Source organism: Neolamprologus brichardi, chromosome 17 (assembly GCF_056152115.1).
Source record: "Neolamprologus brichardi isolate AB-2024 chromosome 17, ASM5615211v1, whole genome shotgun sequence".
NCBI lineage: Eukaryota > Metazoa > Chordata > Actinopteri > Cichliformes > Cichlidae > Neolamprologus > Neolamprologus brichardi.
In genome coordinates this window covers 23,139,399-23,158,940 of record NC_142120.1, presented here as the reverse complement: position 1 = coordinate 23,158,940, position 19,542 = coordinate 23,139,399, and the positions used below count along the sequence as shown (strand labels likewise).

At 46.9% G+C, this 19,542-nt stretch overlaps 1 protein-coding gene across 4 annotated transcripts; it reads right to left on the bottom strand.

Moving 5' to 3' along the window:
- Window positions 1-410: 410 nt before the first annotated feature.
- On the bottom strand, window positions 411-18,850 carry si:dkeyp-27e10.3 (UPF0606 protein KIAA1549). Of its 4 annotated transcripts, none has more exons than XM_087830383.1 (21): window positions 18,541-18,850; window positions 16,986-17,194; window positions 12,827-14,101; window positions 12,651-12,733; window positions 11,591-11,890; window positions 11,332-11,518; window positions 11,183-11,242; window positions 10,921-11,072; window positions 10,646-10,823; window positions 10,369-10,553; window positions 10,014-10,219; window positions 9,682-9,809; window positions 9,546-9,560; window positions 8,406-8,614; window positions 8,084-8,319; window positions 6,990-7,161; window positions 6,468-6,752; window positions 6,327-6,379; window positions 6,118-6,245; window positions 5,296-5,450; window positions 411-5,209 (listed from the first exon to the last, which is right to left on the bottom strand). In XM_087830383.1, exons 2-21 carry the CDS (start codon window positions 17,131-17,133, stop codon window positions 4,985-4,987), a joined length of 4,380 nt encoding a protein of 1,459 aa, XP_087686509.1. In that variant the 5' UTR covers window positions 17,134-17,194; window positions 18,541-18,850; the 3' UTR covers window positions 411-4,984. The 4 variants fall into 4 exon arrangements, with proteins under 4 accessions (XP_087686509.1, XP_006781142.2, XP_006781144.2 ...); XM_006781079.3 differs by having other exon boundaries at window positions 6,567-6,752; XM_006781081.3 differs by having other exon boundaries at window positions 6,567-6,752; window positions 7,026-7,161.
- Window positions 18,851-19,542: the final 692 nt, after the last annotated feature.

The following is a 19,542-nucleotide window of genomic DNA, read 5'->3' as shown; positions in this document are numbered from 1 at the left end:
CACATTTTAAGTGTGATTACGTCACCACCACGCGACGACGGCTGTCCCAATTCGAAGTGTACTTCAAATGCATACTCCAAATGCGCTGTCAATTTCCCCAAATATCAAGCGTGGTCCGGTGCACGCTTCGTGGTCCTATATATCCCACAATTCATAGCGCGGCGGTGGGTGTGGATAATTTGCCGCAAAATACGGCAGAAGGGAGCGGCCGAAGAGTGAACTGTCAAAAGTAAGTACTGAATATGACGTCACTTATTTATGTGCGAATGTTTAATAACGAAGAACATTAAAGCATTACTGTTGGCCACATGTGGCAAAGTTGTGTGACATTAGTGATGTTTGTACTTTCAGCGTTAACTTAGTTGTAAAGCCTTATATATATATATATATATATATATATATATATATATATATATATATATATATATAATAATCTGACAATAACTATAATATTGGCCATATTATATTTACATTACCACAGTGAGATGATTTTAGTCTCATGAACAACATTAGCATTGTTATTTACTAACTACTCTTGAAATAACTGTTCGGTATAGAAATGAAGCCCAACAATCATGTTTTACAGTCCTGTGGTCTCAGCCTCAGATACTCAACTAATCAAAGTGATGTCATGGCAAAAATGAATGACCAACAAAACATTTTTTCTCCTTCATTTCTGTCAAACAAAGCTGTATGTAACGTTTCTCGCGGTTAGTATCATGGTTGCTAGGCAACCTGAACAGCGCGACAAAGGCTAGACCGTCCCATTTCACAAGCCTCTCACTTCCGCACTTCTCGTACTTATAGTATGCACCGTACGTAGTACGCGTAGTGCGCGTACTTCAAGCGTGCAGACCCTGAATTGGGACACAGCCAATGTGTTCAGTTGTTGTGTGGAGAGGAATAAAGTCGGAATGGAAAGTTACAGCTCCTGTGTCGTCTGTACAATACCTCCGCAGTTTCGTATTTTTTGTCCACGACAGCAACTGGACCGGCTCGGCCTGCAGGGAGGGGAGCAACCGTGATCCCCGCAAACTTCAGCAGGTCTCAGAGTGCTGATCAGTAGTTTTGTCATGAAAAATCATCCTCTGAGCGTCTGCTCATCTGCTGGACTCTTACTGAGGATCACAGGTCTAGAAAACAGAGTCTCTGGAAAACAGAAACATTCAGGAGAGGTTTATGAAGAGTTTGCTGAGAAGTCAGACTTTTCTTTGCTATTCGGACACCTGCAGGATTATTTTCCATTTTTGGGGTGATCTGATCGTTTCAGACACCTTGAGTCGTTGAATTAGCACCATTTGATCCTGTAGGCATTGCTGAGTCCTACAGCGTGACTGACAGGTGCTAGGTCCAATCAGATCGTCTGTAGCAGGTAAAGAGTTCTGCAGTTGGTTTCTGGTTCATGACGAATGTGTTGTCTTTGAGTCTGTTCAGCAGAACAATCACAGATAAAATCTTTTCCGTATATAATAGGTTTCTATTCAACATCATATCCACTCCATCCATAAGCATCTTCATTCAGACTTAAAAATCTCCTAAAAAACAAAAACATGATGGTTCTCATGGTGTGTTTTTTCCGGCTGTGCTTGGATGAACGGTGCTTTCATGGCACTGTGACATGAATCACTCTTTGCTCACTCTTAACTGGATGTGGAACGATTCTTCACTTTTTTTTTACATCTTTTGGCAGCATGCTAAACATTAACTGCAACACCACAAATAGCTAAAGCCTCAAACTTAGTTGAACATGCTGAAGAAGAGCAGAGAGCAGATGCAAACAAACCTTCACCATGAGTGACCGACCACCAACACACCACAGAGAGGACAGCCAATCAGCAAAGAGAGGAACCAGCCGCTCAGCTATGCAGCCAGGACATGAAACTAAAGGTTGAAACAATAGATGCAGAGACAATATCAGGAGGTCCACATGGGGAGACATTTCTCTGGATCTACAATCATGTCTGCAAAGCGGTCTTCTACAAACTTCCAGAAGGTTCTGCAGACTTCACTCACTGGACAAGGTCAATAATAAAAATATAAATATTCAATAGTATAAAAGGTCAGTAATGACAAACCTTATTTTCCTCCCCTGATGAAACGGTGCGAACCTTTCAGGGGAGTGTGAGGATTCAGCCACAGGCTGGAACAAAGAAAAGTTATTTATGCTCTTAATCGCCCGACAGAGCTGCAGGTTAAACATTATCACCTTTACCTGCAATGTCCTGGCATGAAGTCTGTAGTTCATGTGAGAACAATGAAGCTAACATAATGGGAAATTTCCTGGGCAGATCCCTCACCTGAACCACACAGTGTACTCAGAGTATCACTGAAGAGTACAGCTGAAATGAGCACTTCCTGACGTGTTCTACATGTGAGACAAAGGATCAGCCTGGAGTCCTGGAAATATAAACCTTATCACTATTTGCTTTTCCCTTCATCAGGATCATCAGGCAGCTCTGATGAGACATCTCTCAGTGAGTTTATGAAGCAGCTCTCCTCTGAGGAAGAACCACCTTGCGGCGGTGATGAATGACTAGTTCCCCTCTCTGACAAACACTTTTTACCCACTTGTCTATAGCGCTCTGCTCACAGACTGATGGATGCAACAAATCAGCGACAAAAAGCTCGATACCAAAGCAATGCATTAGCTGAATTTTTTTTCATTGCCACCGATACATGAACACGCGAGCGGCTACGCTAAGCAACGTTTCCACAGAGAAACAAATGCTAGCTCAAAATCTACAGCGAGCTTAAACACAAGAGGATTACAACCATAGAACAGTAGTTTGGTCTTTTTTTTGATCAAAATAAAGCATTTAAAGTATACTTTCATATATAAGCAATAAAAAATAAGTAACATCTCAATACTCCAGTAATAACTCTTACATTAATATTGTGCTCATTGGGATTCTATCTCTTTACATATATTTATTCATTCTTATAGATAGCTATAAATATTATTTTTCTTATTTTGCATCCTCGTGCAGCAGGAACTGTGCGGCACCTCCAGCTGTCGACAGTGCAAAGACCTCATTGATATGGTTTATGAACAGACACCAGACCACCGTGGCTGATGGGAGTGTGGAAGGCAATTAGTGGTTAATGACAAGATGGTATGAGGCTGACAGTTAGCACCACAGAAGGTCCAGAGAATCAATCCACTTCAGAACTTTAGGAGGAATTGGTCCAGAGGGAAATATCCACTCAAAAGGTCAAGAATAACCATCTACCCCAATAGGATGAACCACCAGAAGGCCATTAAGGACAGCACTTCGCAGAGGTTCCAACAGATAGATTCCCTGGAGATCCATTCACTCTAGAACTCCAGGAACGATCATGAAGTTCTGAAAGACTAGACGAGCAGTTCTTCTCCAAAGGTTGGTTGCACTAACTTAAGAAGGTATTCATAACCTGATGTTCTAAGTCAGGCCTGAGAAGTATTGGTAGTTGCACCATTCAGCCTTAAGTCTTCTTGCAAATCTTGGCCTGTTCTTCAAACCAGAAAATGAAATTGTTGAGAACTATACACTCTTTTAGCAGACTGATTTGAAACAAGATAAGCTACCTGACCTAGTACATTCATCAACACTGAGAAAACCCGAGCTCCCAGAGAAAACTTCACCAGCACAACAAAAACATACAACCACTGCATAGCAGGTCCGACCCAAGCTCAAAACCAGGACCCTCTGAGGCACGGAGCCACTGTGCATTTTTTTCTATGAGCAATAAATTAATTTTACAACAAGCAAGCTAGACAGACTGTTACAGATACAACGACGAGGAGTTGACTCTCTTCATCTGTTTGAACTGACTGGAAAGCCTTAAAGTTTGAGTTGCTTCATGACCGAGCATTTAGTGGTGCTGCACTTTATCACACTTGTGCTTCATGAGCATCAACAATTACATGACCATATCCTTGTTTTACCCAGGAGGTCTTCTGTCTATGCCCGGTCAATAAAATGACTTATTTAGGTCCTAATGCCATGCTTCTCATGTTCTATCACGTTAGACTGCTTGGCGATCAGTGTGTCTTTGAGATAACTAATGATGTTTCAATTTTCTTATTTGTAGTATTTTTTTTTTTAATTTACTTTCATCTAAATTTTAAAAAAAGCTGTTTTTAGCTGCTCTCTTACCACAGGGGGTCACAACAGCTGTACAAGTTTGATGTGGTAGAGGTTTACAATGAAGGCCCTTCCTCAAGTAACTAGAATTAAACCAGTGACCTTTTGTTTCCCAAGTAAATGTGTTAACCACTAAAACACCAAAAGTAAACAGTTAGCAAGAATGCTTGCTGTTACACAACACCCATCGCCATGTGCATGTTCGAGTAAACGAGCTTGCTACCACCGGGCGTAGTTAAGGCTGGCTGGTGCAGTCAACATAAAGTTCACTCTAGACTGGTCTCAAATACTGATCTTGCAGTTAGAACTGGGTTTAATAAAAGCAGCTGCTCCAACTGTCCCCCAATATTAGGCTGGACCAAAACCCTCAAGAACTCCAGGAGGCCAGAATGAACTCTCCAATGACTAAACTCCAGAAGACCAAGAGGCCAATCGGGTTGAAGACCATCAAGGACCATCTACTCCACAAGTTCAGGAATGAATTGCTGCTCCAGAGGTCTAAAAAGTAACGACTGAATCAAGAGGTTCAGGAAGGATGATCATTAATGATGCTCTTTAGGAAGCACTTCAGTGGAAAATACAAGTCAAACTCATGTCTAATGAAACAGAGCTGAGAGTGACGGACAGACAGTTCAGGACCCTGTAAAGTACCGGAGGTCTCCAGGAGAGACGTCCAAGTTTTCAGACATGGATTGTGGTCCAGACTTGTTTTGGGTTTACCGGCACAGATGTACACTAGCTCAACAGAGCCCAGAGTGTAAATTGGTTAGTTTCATGGTTTCCCTTTGACCTTTCAGGTTCTATGTGGTTTAAAACTTTCAAAACCAGCTGAGTCCTGATCCAAAGAGGTCCAAACCAGTTTACGGGTAGCTGGTCACTGCCGCCTGTTTCTGTGCGAGACGTCGCAGCTCCTCCCTGATGGCCTTTATAAGAGAGGCGGAGGTGTGGGCGGATGGTGATGCATCCTCAGGCGGATATTCTGGAGTAGGTGAGGTAAGGAGGAGAGGTGGAGCTGACGGGTCCCGCAATGAGGAGCTGGGCATCTGGAAAACAGATGAAGAGGAGAACTCAGGAAAGGACATCACCTGTGAAAAGAAAGGAGAAAGGGTGAGACATTTCAGCTCCACCTGTGCACCACCGAGCTATTTTCTTTACTAATTTCACCACTCACGCTCTCTCTGCTGGCTCCCGGCCTGGAAAGGTCCTGGTCTGAGTGCTGCTGATTCCAGCTAGAGCCAGTGGGGCCCGACATGCTGCGACCCACCCCAGGGTATGCACCAATCTGACTGGACAGACCCACCTGGGTTAGGTGATGGAGCTGTGCACCTGGAGGTCAGTGAAACCAGTCAGCAGATACAACATTAGTAAATCATCAGCCTGTGTGGAAACAAACTGAATACAGACACAGTCATGTGAGGTTTGGACGTATCAGGTTTACCTTTGGCTTTATTGTCAGAGTCATGAGAAAAAATGCCTCGTCCCACATTAACTAACCTAATCTACAGTCTCTGGGTATTCACACACAATATGATTCTTTTCAGAAATCTTGAGAGAATGATAATTCTTTCTTTCCTAAACTGTTAGAAATGCTGTATATTTGTTGTAGTGTATGGCACCACCAAAAGGCAGCCTCTACCGCACGACCAGTCAGCTGTATTATGCATTACCTCTGCACAGTTTGACTGTTTGAGACAAGTTCAGGATCTAAAACATGTCAGAAAGTGAAAATAAGAGGAGAATATTTTAGACTCAGATTTGATTCATTCATTTTACTTTAATCTGTATATTTCATGGCATAAAGTTACAGAACTGAATGTATTTATTGACTCACTGAGGCCATCCTCAGTGCTGTCACTGCCCAGCAGGGGGCTGGTCATGTTTATAGCTGCAGTGACTTCTATGAACCCCCCATCATGAAAAGTAGATACCTGCTGTTAGGTCATATAAACTGAAAGCACGGTGAGCTGTTATTTGTTGATGGCTGTGACTGTACCTGTGCTCCCTCCTACAGGTCGAGGTCTAGAGGAGGAGGGTGGGTCCTCATACTGCCCCCTGTTGGAGTAAATGGACTCCTGCAGCTGATCTCCAGTAGACACATACCCTCCTGAGCTCAGCCCCTGCCTGTAGAAACACACAGAGAATGAGCTCTGGTTCTGACCTTGTACTCAGACTAGACCAAGTCTTCTGTATTCTGATACTAACCTCTGCAGGAGGCCCTGGACTGAGGTGGGGGACATCCCCAGCTCTGCATATCTCTGCAGGAAGAAGAGAAAGAAGAGAATTAAACCAGAGCATGAGTTCCTGACAGAAGTATCTGCTTCATCTGCAGGTCCACACACTCACTGCAGAGAAGGGGCTGTGAGGGGGGGCTGCTGGGTAAGAGCCCCACTGCTGGTTTGGGGGCCAGCTCTGAGGGGAGGGGCTGGGCAGGGCAGAGCTTACCCCGGCGCTGCCCTGCGGGGACGGCGACACCAGGGCGAAGGCGTCATCCAGAAGAGAGTGCATCTGCTGCCGGGCCTCTTCAATGGAGGGCTGGGGGGGCATGTAGGGGGGCGGGGCCGGGGCAGGGTCAAAGACCTCGTCAGTGGGGGAGGGGCTGCCGTGGTCCGGGGGCAGGTCGGGGTCCGACTGTAGGAAATGAAGTAGAACATCAAGTCAGCGCTCTGCTGTCTTACAAAAAAAGTCCACAGGGCTCAAAAAGACTTCCTGTGTCACTCAGAGTTCAGTAACAGTGTACAGCTCTGTCCACGTCATGCTGACGACACCTTCAGTAACAGATCAGATCAGCCGTGTACCTCCAAACACTCAAACATTATGTGTGTCTGTGAATGCTTAGAACAGGCAACATATCCAGCTCACACCTACCTTGCTTATTTGATGGTTAAATTTTGTTTGCCTCACCATGTAGGCCACGTTGTTGAGTCCGGGGTATTTCCTGTAGGTGGCGCTCTGATCGGTGAGCAGCCGGTCTCTGTCTGTGTCAGGAAGACTTCCAGGTCCTGGCTGAGCCCGCCGACTCCTAGGAGAGCGCCTCCCTCTGGCAAAAAAACACAAGAGTTTACAGTCAGGCTGGAAACAGATGGGACAATAATGAGCTTAGCTTTGGTGCTAACAGGGATGCGGTTGGTATGTCTTAAATATGATTTATCTAGAGTTTGAGGTCTCCTGCAGGGCCTCCTCCCAACTGGGCATGTCTGGAGGTGCTCAGGAGGCACTGATCAGACTGAGAAGGAGCACGGCTCGATTCTGAGCTCCTCCTGTGTTAGGCTGAAACGGACATCTTCGAGCTAAGCTCTCTTTCTTAACCTCACAGCAGCAGTACGGTACAACTCCTGCATGGAGCACCAATCCACCAGTCCATCTCAAGCACCACCTTCCCCTTTATCCTCGAGCCCAAAGAGAAAAATCAGCTATTGTCCACACAGCCTCCAAGACCTACATCATTTGCAAAGAGCAGGGATAAAATGCTAAGATTCCCAAAATGCACACCTTCTTCACCCGGGCTACCCTTTGAGGTCATGTTCATGAATATTACCTACAGGATCAAAGACATGCACCAGCCCTGAAGGACTGACAAGAGTATTGACTATGTGTCCTTCAGACCCTCTGAGGACATCAGTCCCATTCATCTGGATGTGGTGTTTTCAGTGAGAGAAACATTTCATCATCATCCACTTCTTCTGTCTTTGCTGCCTGCAGGTTCCCCCAACCTTATAAACTGTACAATCAATTAAATCAGTGCTGCAAATTTTGGTCATTATGCAAATATAATGCTACGTCCAGATGAACAGAATCAACTTTCTGGGATTTCCTTACCTGTGTGACTGAGCATGCGTCAAGGAAGTGGAAGAGAAGATGTTTGTCTTTGAGGGAACTGAGTCACCTTTCGCTTTAGTCACACAGAAGCAGCTGTTCATGGAGAATGAAATATTCTTTTTTCACCTAAGGTAGGGTCTGACCTTTTTCTGGAGTCGGTGGGAGTTGGGGGTGAGGCAGCATCGGCCTGCAGGATGCAGTCCATGTGGTCGTGGGCAGAGCTGTAGAGTCGCTGTGCCGCCTCACTCTGAACCGGACCATCTCCAAATGCGTCCATGATGTCATCCATGGAGGGAAACTCGCACTGGCCCCGCCTCTTAGCACGCTGTCGCAGTTTGTTCCGGTGATGCTCGATCTCTGACTTGTGCCGCAGCGCCACCTGCAGGAACAGATATGGTTGACTACAGTTAATGATGATGACCTCATGGCAAGCTGTGACTGGATGTATTTTTGTTGTCAACTCACCTCTGTGTTGACCTTTTCAGTGAGGGAGGGGCTTGGCTGTGATGGGGCGTGTGGCTGCGGTGGGCTCGGACGTGGCTGCATAGCGATGAGCTGCACCTTGTTGGCCTGACGACGGGTGCCGTCAGACGACCCGCGGGACAGGCGGTCCACATGGTCAAAGATGGAGGACGAGGACAGAAGTTCGTCCGGGCCGCTGCCTGATGGAGCACCTGTGGAAGGAGAGGTCAGAGGACAGAAAAAAGTGAAAGGAGACTTAAAGACCAACAGAGAAGTGAAAGCTCAGACTCCCAGGATGCATTTCACCAGTGACCATCTACTGAAAGCTTGCAGAGCGAGTAGGTCAGTCCCATAGACTTCCATGTTAAAGCTTTACAGCAGAAATAAACGTGTTTATGTGTGCAGAGCTGCAGTAACTGCAGAAGGATAAAAAGTGACAAGAAACCAACAAGGAGATGAAGATGGCGATGATAAGGATAATGATGAAAAAGTGGGAGAAAAAAACATTTTCCCAGAACAAGCAGCAGAAGAAACAAAGAGAGAATGAAGGAAATCCCTCAGACAGACCAAGACCCCCAGCACAGAGGTCAGAGGTCACATGCAGAGGACATCCAGGAGGCAGCGATGCTTAAGCCACAACTGCGGTCAGATCTTCAGCATTACTCAGGGTTGTGTTTGTTACTGTCAGAGAAATTATTTTACCAGAAATAACCTTCAAACTATAGAGAAGTCTGAATATAAACATTTAGACAACAAGCATGTATATTCCAAGTGTACAAGAATAAGAAAAAAGAGAAGTTAATAAAGTGAGAGTGGAAAGTAAAATTCGCTCCATCATTTAGTGATGATCAGTATTCAGATTTAGCTTACTGCTGATGACTCGCCTCATAAACCAGGACCTGTTCTTCCCTTTATGAGTTAAGGTATTGTTGTCGCTGGTACTGTGATTACTGGAGACGGATCGATTTGACACAGTCACAGATTAATTATTATTATTGTTTATTCCGTAAATTTAAAGGTTGAGCTCTTGGAGACATAATTAGCTCTGTCTCTGCAGCATCGCAATGCTTCACGTGTTGATAGGAAATGTGGATTGGAGATCGGTGTGTGAGAAGGTGGTAATGTGTTGGCATGGTAACATACCCATTTTGCTCCTCCCTTCAAGTAGGCAGTGCATTAAACAGAAAAGACAAAGTTTGAACAGAGCAGAGCCTCCATCCTTTGTTTATAGCCTATTCATTACAAATACTAAAGCTGATTATGTCACTGTGGCTCTCACCATTTTTGGGTGTCTTCCTGTGCTGTTTCCCCTCGCTGGGTGTGGCCACAGGTCGGGTGCTTTCTTCTGCTGACTCCCTGCCGCTCGATTGGTCGCTTCCTAACGAGTCGCCGTCTGATGGGCTGAGCCTGACAATGGACACAACAGGTGAGTCATAAAAGTTTCACTGTCTAGTCCCTGCTGGATTAAGAACAATTTTGAGATACTTCAGTAAAAATGTTCGATGTCGACGATTTCTCCGAATGAAAAGTAATCGTGTCAACGAGCCAGTGAAGTTTATATTCTACTTTTTTTTAACAAGTTTGTTTAATAAGTCACAACATATTTCTAACCTCCCCCTGCGGCGGCTCGGCCGCGACACCTTGGTGGATGATCCTTTGGATTTGGGGGTGTTGAGGTCTCCGCCATCAGAGGGCGTGGCTTCCTTTACTGGTACAGGAAGTGGACCGGACTCCTGGATCACCATGATGTCATCCTTACTGTGCTGACCCAGGTGAAGCTTTGCAAAGTCGAAGCCTTTAACGCTGGGAGCCTGAAGCTGACAGAGGATATGGGTCAGGGGTCAGTAAGGTAACAAAAACATGTTGGTGGCTAAAATCCTAAGATTGCGAACACAGAGGACAGAAAAACACCAGATGTCATCGCCTGTTAATTTTAAAGTGCAAGTCCTTTTTGTTGACTTCTGACCTTTTGCCTCTGCTGGATGGTGTTAATGGCGTCCGGCTGGAACTCAAGCTTCTCGGAACCGCAGAGCTTCCAGTACAGAATGATGATGATGAAGACGGCCAGTACGACTGGGACAACAACACCGACAATCAGCCAGATGCTGCTGCTCTGAGTCTCAGCTGGAGGGACAGAGATCGTCTCCACAGCTGGAAACAGAATGAAAAAGATCAAACTTTATCAATATGACACTTTCTGAACCAATCAGAAGCAGTTTGGACACACTCAGCATTGGACTCACGTTGGGCCAGCGGTCTCTGCACACGGTGTCCAAGGACAATGGCGGCCCTTTGAAGGTCCACACGGTTCAGAGTGGCGGCGGTCACCTCAGCAGGGACCCTCTCTCCACCAGGACCCTCCACAAAATAAAAGACCTCCAGAGGGCGCTCTGCCCCTGACAGCCTGGAGACCCGCACCACCTGAGACACAACCGGTTCAGTGCACATTCACATTGTACAGGTACACACACCTCTCTCTGGTGGCATTACATCAGCCATCATTGCCTTGTGTGTGTACCTGTAGACTGTTGTTGCCCACTGCTGTGGCTCTCTTCCAGCGCCTCCTACTGGTTTCCTGCAGTCCCTCCTCCAACAGCAGAGCCAGACGTCTCTCCAGACGAGCCTTAAAGCTTCTCTCGGCCACCAGCTGCTCCTGAACTCCCAGCAGGACTGATACCACACAAAGGGGAGTTCGTCAGAGCGAAGCTAACACATATCATCATCCACACAGTACAAAAACATCATACCAAAATGTAAAAAAAAGAGAGTGGGTTTCTTACCTGTACGGACCCAGGTGGAGCGCAGGTGGTGTGAAGTGTTGAGCTCAGGGTAGTGAAAGGCTGTTAACAGAAGTTTGATAAAAACGCTTTACATATTGTCGGTTTAATGTTTACTGTGACGTGTGATGGGTTTGTGTATCGTCTCATACGTTCAGCGATCTGCAGCGCAGGAAATCCCACGTAGAAGCTGAACTCCACCAGGCTGAGCTTCCTCAGGTGTTCACTGACCTCTGACCCCGTCAGGTAGCCCCGGCCATCCCGCACCGCAAACATGATGTCGACGGGAACCTTCTGCTCCACCGCAGGCCGGGCCACGCTTATGGTGATGTTCAGCAACTGTGTGAAGAAGTAAAAGAAATTAGAAAAGCGAACAGCTTTAAATAGTGACCACACACGAGGCAGACTCACCTGTACAGTGGCGTTCCCTCCCTCATGCAATCTCTTCCGTGTCTCTGCGTACGCCATGGTGAGCCCTCTCTCCACCCGTTCACTGAAGTTGCAGACTCGGATGTCAACATGAGTGGGAACAAACTGCAGCACAGAGTGGATCTGATACCTGAGGTCAGGTATGGTGTACAGTGGTGAAACTGTGGGAATGGGGCCGAAGCGTGGCGGCGGTCGGCGGAGGGCATTGATGACGGACATGGCAGTGAAGATCAGCGGTCCCGACACAACGCGAAAGGCAAAACTGGATGGAGTTCTTAGGAACTGAAAAGGAAACAACCAGGGGAGAGTGGAAAGTTATTAACATTTTTTAAGTTTAGCTTAATATCTAATAAGGATTCAGTAAAGTAAATGAATAAATGAAAGAGAAGGCATTAAAAACATAAAGAAAAGTATGCACCAGATAGCATATTTTCATGGATTAAATGGTTTTTATTGATTTTTGTGTAATTTAAAAGCTTGGACCTTCTCCTGCTGCCTCTAACAGTCTGTGGACTGATTTCTATGTGAAAGACTAAAATCTAAAGGATGTCAGGTTTATAGTCCGAGTGTCTTGAAGCCTCTGCTCCCAGTAAACAACAAGCTAACATTAGCTTAGAAACAGAGTTCACTATTACAAAGTTAATAAATGACTGGCTCCCAGCACAATGCAAACTCCACATAAGCATGAACCAGAACGTCAGTGACTCAGTAACACACAGAGATGAGTCTCTGGTCATTGGTTGGTTGCTTTGGACAAACTAATGAGGAAGAAAATCCAGTGAGAAAGACAAATATTAGCCGATCATTGTCTGTGTGTTTGACTAAATTCTGACCAGTACTGCAGATAGAGTAGTGATTCTTGTGACTGCAGCCGAATGAGCTAAAAACAAACACTTCAGAGCGAGAACGTTAGAGGGCAGGCTGGGATTAGCCTGTTTCATGTGAAGTCTGTGAAGCAGGAGCTTGACTGTGAGGGGAAACCACAGTCAGCATCAGCAGGACGGAATCATGCAGATCTGAGAAGCAGCGATTCTGTTTGTACCTGCAGCTCCACTGAGCGGTTGAAGTCTTTTTTCAGAAGATCTCGGACCTGACTGAAACCAGCAGACGAGCCTTTGGAGCTAACTGCAGGGCACACAAACATGGAAGACATCAGTGATTAGACAGAAAATGTGCAGCACCTGGAGGTACGGTCACATGACCTTCTAAGGCTCTTACCTACTCTGACCAGGTACATTTCTGGCTTGGTGACATTGCACAGGTATTGTCTGGTGGGTGGTGTCTGGGCCACTCTGGGTGTGGTGACTGGAGGGGCTCTGGTCAGGCTGATGGCTGTGATTTGGGTGGTGGTGATGATGGCGGTGGTTGTTGTCGTGGTAGCCTTAGTAGTGGTTGCAGCCTTGGTGGGAGGAGCCTTTTCTGGCATCTCAGTGACCACTGTGGGCCTCTCTGGCCTCTCAGGGCGGGTGGGGGGTCCCAGCGGCGGAGGGGGAGGCACCCAGCTGGTGGTGTTGGACGGGGATCGGGAAGGGTGCCTGCTTGGGACCGAGACATAGTCTTTGTGTTTTGGAACAAGAGCAGTAGGGGTGGAAGGGATCTTGGGGGTGGCTGATGGAGCAGGTGTCTTCTCCTCACCTGTGAGGATAGGTGTAAGGGTGAGGGGAGGTGTGGGCTGTCTTGGGGGATGCTTAGGCTCCAATCCTACAGGAGCAATGGGGCTCGAGGATGGGGTAGAAGGTGGATGGTGGGTGTGTGTTGCTGTAGGTGTAAGGACAGGTTTGGAGTCGTTCTCATTTACCTTTTCCTTCTCCTTCTCCTTCTCCTTCTCCCTCTCCCGAGCCAACAGGTTTGTGTAGTACTCCAGGCTGTTCATGTCGGGCAGCAGCAATTCCGTCGGCTCCAGTGGGATCATGTCCTCCAAGTCATAGTCCTCATCCCAGGTGGGGAAGACATCCGGATGGGCCGGCTGAGTGTGAAGGGGAATGTTGGGGGTTGAGGAGGAGGGGGAGAGGGGAAGTTTGGATGACAGTGAGAGGGTGGGGCGAGCAGGAAAGGAGGTGTCATAAGAGACCCAGTCCCCCCCATTGTCCCCATCATAGGGGTGGCTGGGCAGTGGCGTGGCGAGAGCCATCTCGTCACCTTCAGGTACCATGAAGGACAGAGTCTCCAGGTAGTCCCCAGATCCCCAGGCCTCTTCCAGCGAGGGCCCCTGTTCCCAGGGGGGAGGAGGAGTGAGGGTGGGCTGGCTATGTGGGGGGAGTGGTGGAGGTAGACTGGGGGACAGGAGGTCTGGAGGTCTCAGGAGGAGGTGGATCCCCTGAGCACCAGAGTCTGGGTCCTCTGCTGAGCCTGCACCACCACCGTTACTGTGGTATCCAGAGTCTGAGGGGTGGCTGGGAGGTGAGGGTCTAGAAGAGGTGGAGGATGATGATGGTGATGGTGGTGATGACGGATGTGACGAAGAATCAGTCGTTCTGTTGAATTCCAGCACAACTGTGGGCCAGAAGGACAGAAATCATGAATTTAAAAGCTCAACATTATACCTAAAGAGTGAGCGTGTGCCATAACCAGATTGTTACCAAACACGAGGGAATGAACCTGAAGGACCCTGAAAGAAACTGATAAACATGAACAAATCTGAAGACCCTGAAGACCCGAATAAACCTAAGGACTGGTAAGAACCTAGGGACCCCGAATAAAGCTGAGGGACCTGAATAAACCTAAGTAAAAAGTAAGAAAGTAAAAGCAGATCTATGGAGGACGTTTCTATTTTTGTGCAAATCTAACTGAACTTTGTGCTATATTAACATAAAGGTAAAATACTATCAGTAGATGGGAATACAAACTTTAGTCTGTTTTTTATTCTAATTGCAGTCAGCTTTAATCTGAAAAAAAAAGAAGGAAAATAAAAAATATATCTGTTTTCTGGTGCCTGCATTGTAGAGGGTGACTTTGCTCTAAACAGGAAATGACTACAGTCACAGGTTAAAGTGGATTCAGCAGGTGGGGGAACACTAAAAAATCAGTTTTAGTGGCTCAGTGTGAGGAAAAAAATCAAACTCACAATACTTTCTACTGAGAGCTCCGGTAGATTTTCTTAATGTAGAGGCTGTGATCAGCTGACCTGCTGCTCTTTGCGGATTTACACACCTGAATTCAACCAGATGTGAGCAGATGTTTCATGAGTTGTTCTGGCTGATTTCCATACACTGACAGTACACTGTTTATGCTGTCTTTATATCGTTTATATCATTGTTTTCTACTTTAAATCCATCACAGTTCACCAAACTAACCTGCTTACCCTGCACTAACTTGCAGAGGATTTTCATGCAGCCTTTAAATAACTCAGTTAAGTCTACCTCAGTTTGTTTAGCAGCATGATTCGCAATATGAAGAAACATAATTTTCACATGTACAAACATGATGCAAAAACATGTAAGCTTTCTTTTCTCTCCCTGTTAAATACAGCAGCTCAAAGAAAGGGTTGTAAACCAAAACTAATGAGCCTGTTTTGAAAATGTAAGGAATAGAAAGTTCAGATACTTATTTAAAATGTAGGGAGTAAAAGTAAAAGGTCGTCAGAAAAAAAAAAGTGCAGATACTTAAAATCTGTAAGTAAGTACGAGTAAGTGCAAGCTCCTTTGACTAAGTACAGTAATGAAGTATTTGCACTTCATTTCTTTTGACCTGCCAGTGGCACACTCGTTTTTACAAACATATTAGTATTTTTGAATTATGATTTGAAACTGATCACAGCACAAAATAAAGGATAAACTCTGAAATGACAAAGCGTCACAAACACAGATCACCTTAATGAGACCGAGCTGGTTCAGCTTCTTTACAGCATTCATTCACACAGCAGAAACACACTCCTCTTTTTCCTCCCTTGTAGTCTCTTTAAAACCATTTGTCTTTATGACGTACGCACACACACACACACACACACACACACACACACACACACACACACAGCCTTGACTGGGTCTCTTTCATCTGGTCTTGGCCTTGTTGCCGTGGTGACGCCGTGCTTTGCGGCAGCATCACATGCAGAACAGAGACGAGTCATTGGTATTCAGGAGACGACGCCCTCTCACACACAGACAGACAGACTGATAGATCGATAGATGCAGAAAATATTTATCATTTTGTAATGATAAAGAATCTCTTCAGATTGATGCACTAGGCTAACTGCTAACCTGTATTTATCTGAGCTCCTGTATTTACTGCTCTCAGCTCTGAGAAACATCTCCTGTTATTCCTGACTCTGAGGTGCCCTCACAGAACAGCTGTGGCTGAGGTGTTTTATGGCAGCACATCTGCTTCTGTTCTCCGTCACATTTATTTTAAAGCGTTGGGTCCTTCTGATTTGCAGTCTAAAATATAAATCTAATCAAATATGACACGATAGTATTATAGATAATCTCTTCAGCAGTAAACCTTATTCTTCTTTCACCTGCTTCCATTAGGGGGTGCCAAAGTGGATCATCTGCCTCCATCTCCCACCATCCTCCTCTCACACTGACAACTCAGCATATCCTCCTTCACTACATCCATGAACCTCCTCTGAGGTGTTCCTTTTCCCCTCCTGCCTTGCAGCTCCATCTTCATCCTCTGCCCATGCTTAAACCATCTCAGGTTTCCCACTTCACTTTGTTTATTTACAGTTTTTTATTCACTAAGCGTTCATTATGCGCTTGATGAGCTCTCACATCTGTTTTATTTCACATCTGCGTTGCTCTGACGGCTCATGGCACAGGTGCTCTATAGAAGAGCAGGTGGAGAATAAAAAATTAGCCCAGGGAATTGAGCTACATTTCATTGTGGATGTATGACCATGTGATGTTTGTGGTTTTTCTTTCAGTGCACTGAAACAAGTTTCTACATCTTCATCAGGTTGGACAAACTCATCTTCAGTCTGAATTAAAACACAGCCATGGGTTGAAATCTGACATCCATAATGCAACATGTGATCCACAGAGGGCGCTATAATAAACACACACTCCCCAAATCTGTCATCTCTAACACAAGTCCTGAAATGTCGAGTGACGTTTCAGGACTAAAAGTGACATCACACCAACACAGTCACAACCAGCTGACCTCTGAGAGCTGTTTGTGATGAAGCAGCTTCCTGCTGCCTACATCTGATCAGCTGATGTCAGTGTAAACCTCCACAGTCTGACATCAGCAGGTCATGTGACTCTGTGTGTGCGTGAGTCAGTAATGTGGGAGGATGACAATATGGAGCTAAAATGAGACTCAGAAGAAGATTCCTGCACTGCAGTCCTTTTGAGGAAGTCCATGTTCATTTCCTGCTGTGTACAGATGGCTCAGAGGTCAGAGGTCAACATTAACAGCTAACAGCACCTAGCAAGTTTACCTGCAGCAGGTGAGCTTGAGGTCACCATGGAAACCAATGTGCCAGCCACCAGCAGGACCACACCTAGGGTTTGTCTGCAGGCCGAGGTTCTGCGTTCCATCCTGGTCCTGGTGCTGGAGCTGGGGCCTGGCGAGGTCACAGCGTCCATCGTCCTCAAAGGACCGGCGGTGCGGTCCCGCTACAAAGAGCCGAAGGCCCCTCAGGAGGACCTGAGTAGCATAAAACAGCAGTCAGAAAATGTGTGTCCTGCAGGCTTCGAGAGCAGCTCAGGTCTGAATGAAGATCACAGCTGACATTTCTGACAGCATGCAGAGCGGGGTCAGGATCAGGGCTGCCACACCATCAGAAGGTCAGTTAGACATGTACCTGCTGCTGGACCCTCACACCTGAGTCACCTGATTTCAGCAGCTTCACATCCTTCATTCTGGAAGGGTGGAGGACATAAACCCAGAACATCTAGGCTTAGGTTACAGTCTAACTCTGAACCTGAAACACTTTCTCTGTGAAGATGATGAAGACCTGCTTCAACCTGCGGGTGGAGCATCTGGACCACTGACTCATTACTTCAGTGTCCAGGTTTGTGATGAAGGCTAGCGGGGCTTTAATCTGCACATCTTTCTGATCGTGTCTCAACTTTAACATCAACACTTCCCTGTGAGTCAGCTCATCGTAACCAGGCTGAGCTGAGGACAGCTCTCAGGTAATATTAATAAAGAGATTACACGCAGTGTCACGTGATCCCTGCTGCTCCTCACAGCCCCTCAGTACCGAGCAAAAAGGGAGCTCTGCTTTCTCTGCAGAGCACGATTACAAATGGGTCACTGTCCCAGACCCCGGAGCCTACGAGGGTGTGCGGCTGAAGCAGGAGGATTCAGGCTCGGCTCCACCTGCGCCTCCACCTGCAGGGATTTTTCTGTTTGCGCAAAACATGAAAATGTCGGTTTGAAGGATTTCACGTGTTTGCATAAAGAACCTTCAAAAATGATCAATCAGTCAATAAATCAACCATCGATCAATAAGTGAAACCACAAATACGTGACGGTGATTATTAAAAGGCTTCCAGCTGTTTGTCTGACCGGCTTTCACAACTGTGCCTAATAAAGTGACAGGTTGGTATATTCTCTGTCAGTCCGGGTTTTTGTGCTCTGCTCGGCTCCGTTTCCAGAACACTCACTCCTCTGCCGGTCTGGCTCGGCTCGGCTCGGCCTCCTCTCAGACTGACCCCATTATCGGACAGATGCTAACAGCCTCCACCCGCCCGCCGAGTCCGCGAGGTGGAGGCTGCATCCGCTCCGCATGTTCGTGTCCGGGGCTGATATGCAACCCCCCCCCCCCTTCCCCCCCTTCCCCCGGCGCGCTCCAGTCCGGTCCGGCACGGCCCAGTTTACCGTGAGGACGACGCTGACTCCGGTGCACGGCTGAAGGAGCCTCGCTTCTTATAGCGGCCGCGGACACACAGAGCCGCAGACCCGGGATCACATTCAGACTGCAAGCCGGGCCGGGCCGAGCCGAGCCGGGCTATTCTCACTGAGTCTCTGCCACGGCGGAGACCTACCTGCCATCCTGGAGATGCGGTTCGGGTGCGTCACGCCTCTCCAAGCCGCGCAGCGCGCTCCCTACGTGGGGAAGAAGGAGGCGGAGAGTCCCCGCAGAATCACACCTCCTCCTCTTCTCCTCCTCGGAAACAGCAGCAATCAGCCTCCACCGCCCGGTGGTGTCGGTGCTGTCCGAACCCGTCACATTCACAGCGCGTCCGGTCCCGGTACCAGTCCAACCGGCCCCTCCCAGCATCATCTGACCCGACCTGCAAGTCAAAGCGCTTCTTCTCACACACGGACCGTTATTTGAACCCGCACCGGCACAGGGCCAGGACAGCCGGATCTGACCATGAAAAAAAAGACAGCAGAGAACTGCTCAGCTTTTATTTTATGAAGCCAACAAACACACACACTCTCTCTCTCTCTCTCTCTCTCTCTCTCTCTCTCTCTCTCTCGCGCGCACACACACACAAACGCACAGACTCTGCTCATGTTTTTATGCTTCATGCAGACTTGGGCCACGGGCACAGCGGTGCACAGGTTAGCAGGAAGGTTGTGGGTTTGAATCCCATGGTCAGTTGGGCTCTGCGTGTGTGTTTGGTAACAGCTGACTTAATTCAGGTGTGTGAATGTGAGTAATAAAGTGCTCTGATTGGTCAGTTAGACTGGAAAAGATTAAGATACCAACCAGTTTATTTGAATGCTGCTGTTTCTGTTGAAGGTCACCCTCCGTATTTTCACCTTAAAGACGAACTGAGCACTCCTACAGAGAACAGCTGATACTCGACAACAGTGCAGCCATAATAGAGGAAGCCGGCTCTGAACGGACCGACGTCACGGGCGTTCCTGTCTGTGCTGAAGTTTGAGTCTGCAGTAATTCTGCACACGTTTCATATTTAGTTCAGTTAACGATCGCGGCCGTTTCTTTGGGTCTGTGAGGGGTCGACCAGGATTCTGTGATCACATGACTCAATTTTCAAACTGTTGGTTTAAGGAAATTATTGATGAGGACACCAAAT

Coding starts and splice junctions, on each gene's coding strand:
- si:dkeyp-27e10.3 (XM_087830383.1), bottom strand. CDS start 17,133: ATGGACGCTGTGACCTCGCCAGGCCCCAGCTCCAGCACCAGGACCAGG. Junction 12,734..12,826: donor AATGTACCTGGTCAGAGTAG/GTAAGAGCCTTA, acceptor TGTGCCCTGCAG/TTAGCTCCAAAGGCTCGTCT. Junction 11,243..11,331: donor TGCGCTGCAGATCGCTGAAC/GTATGAGACGAT, acceptor TTCTGTTAACAG/CCTTTCACTACCCTGAGCTC.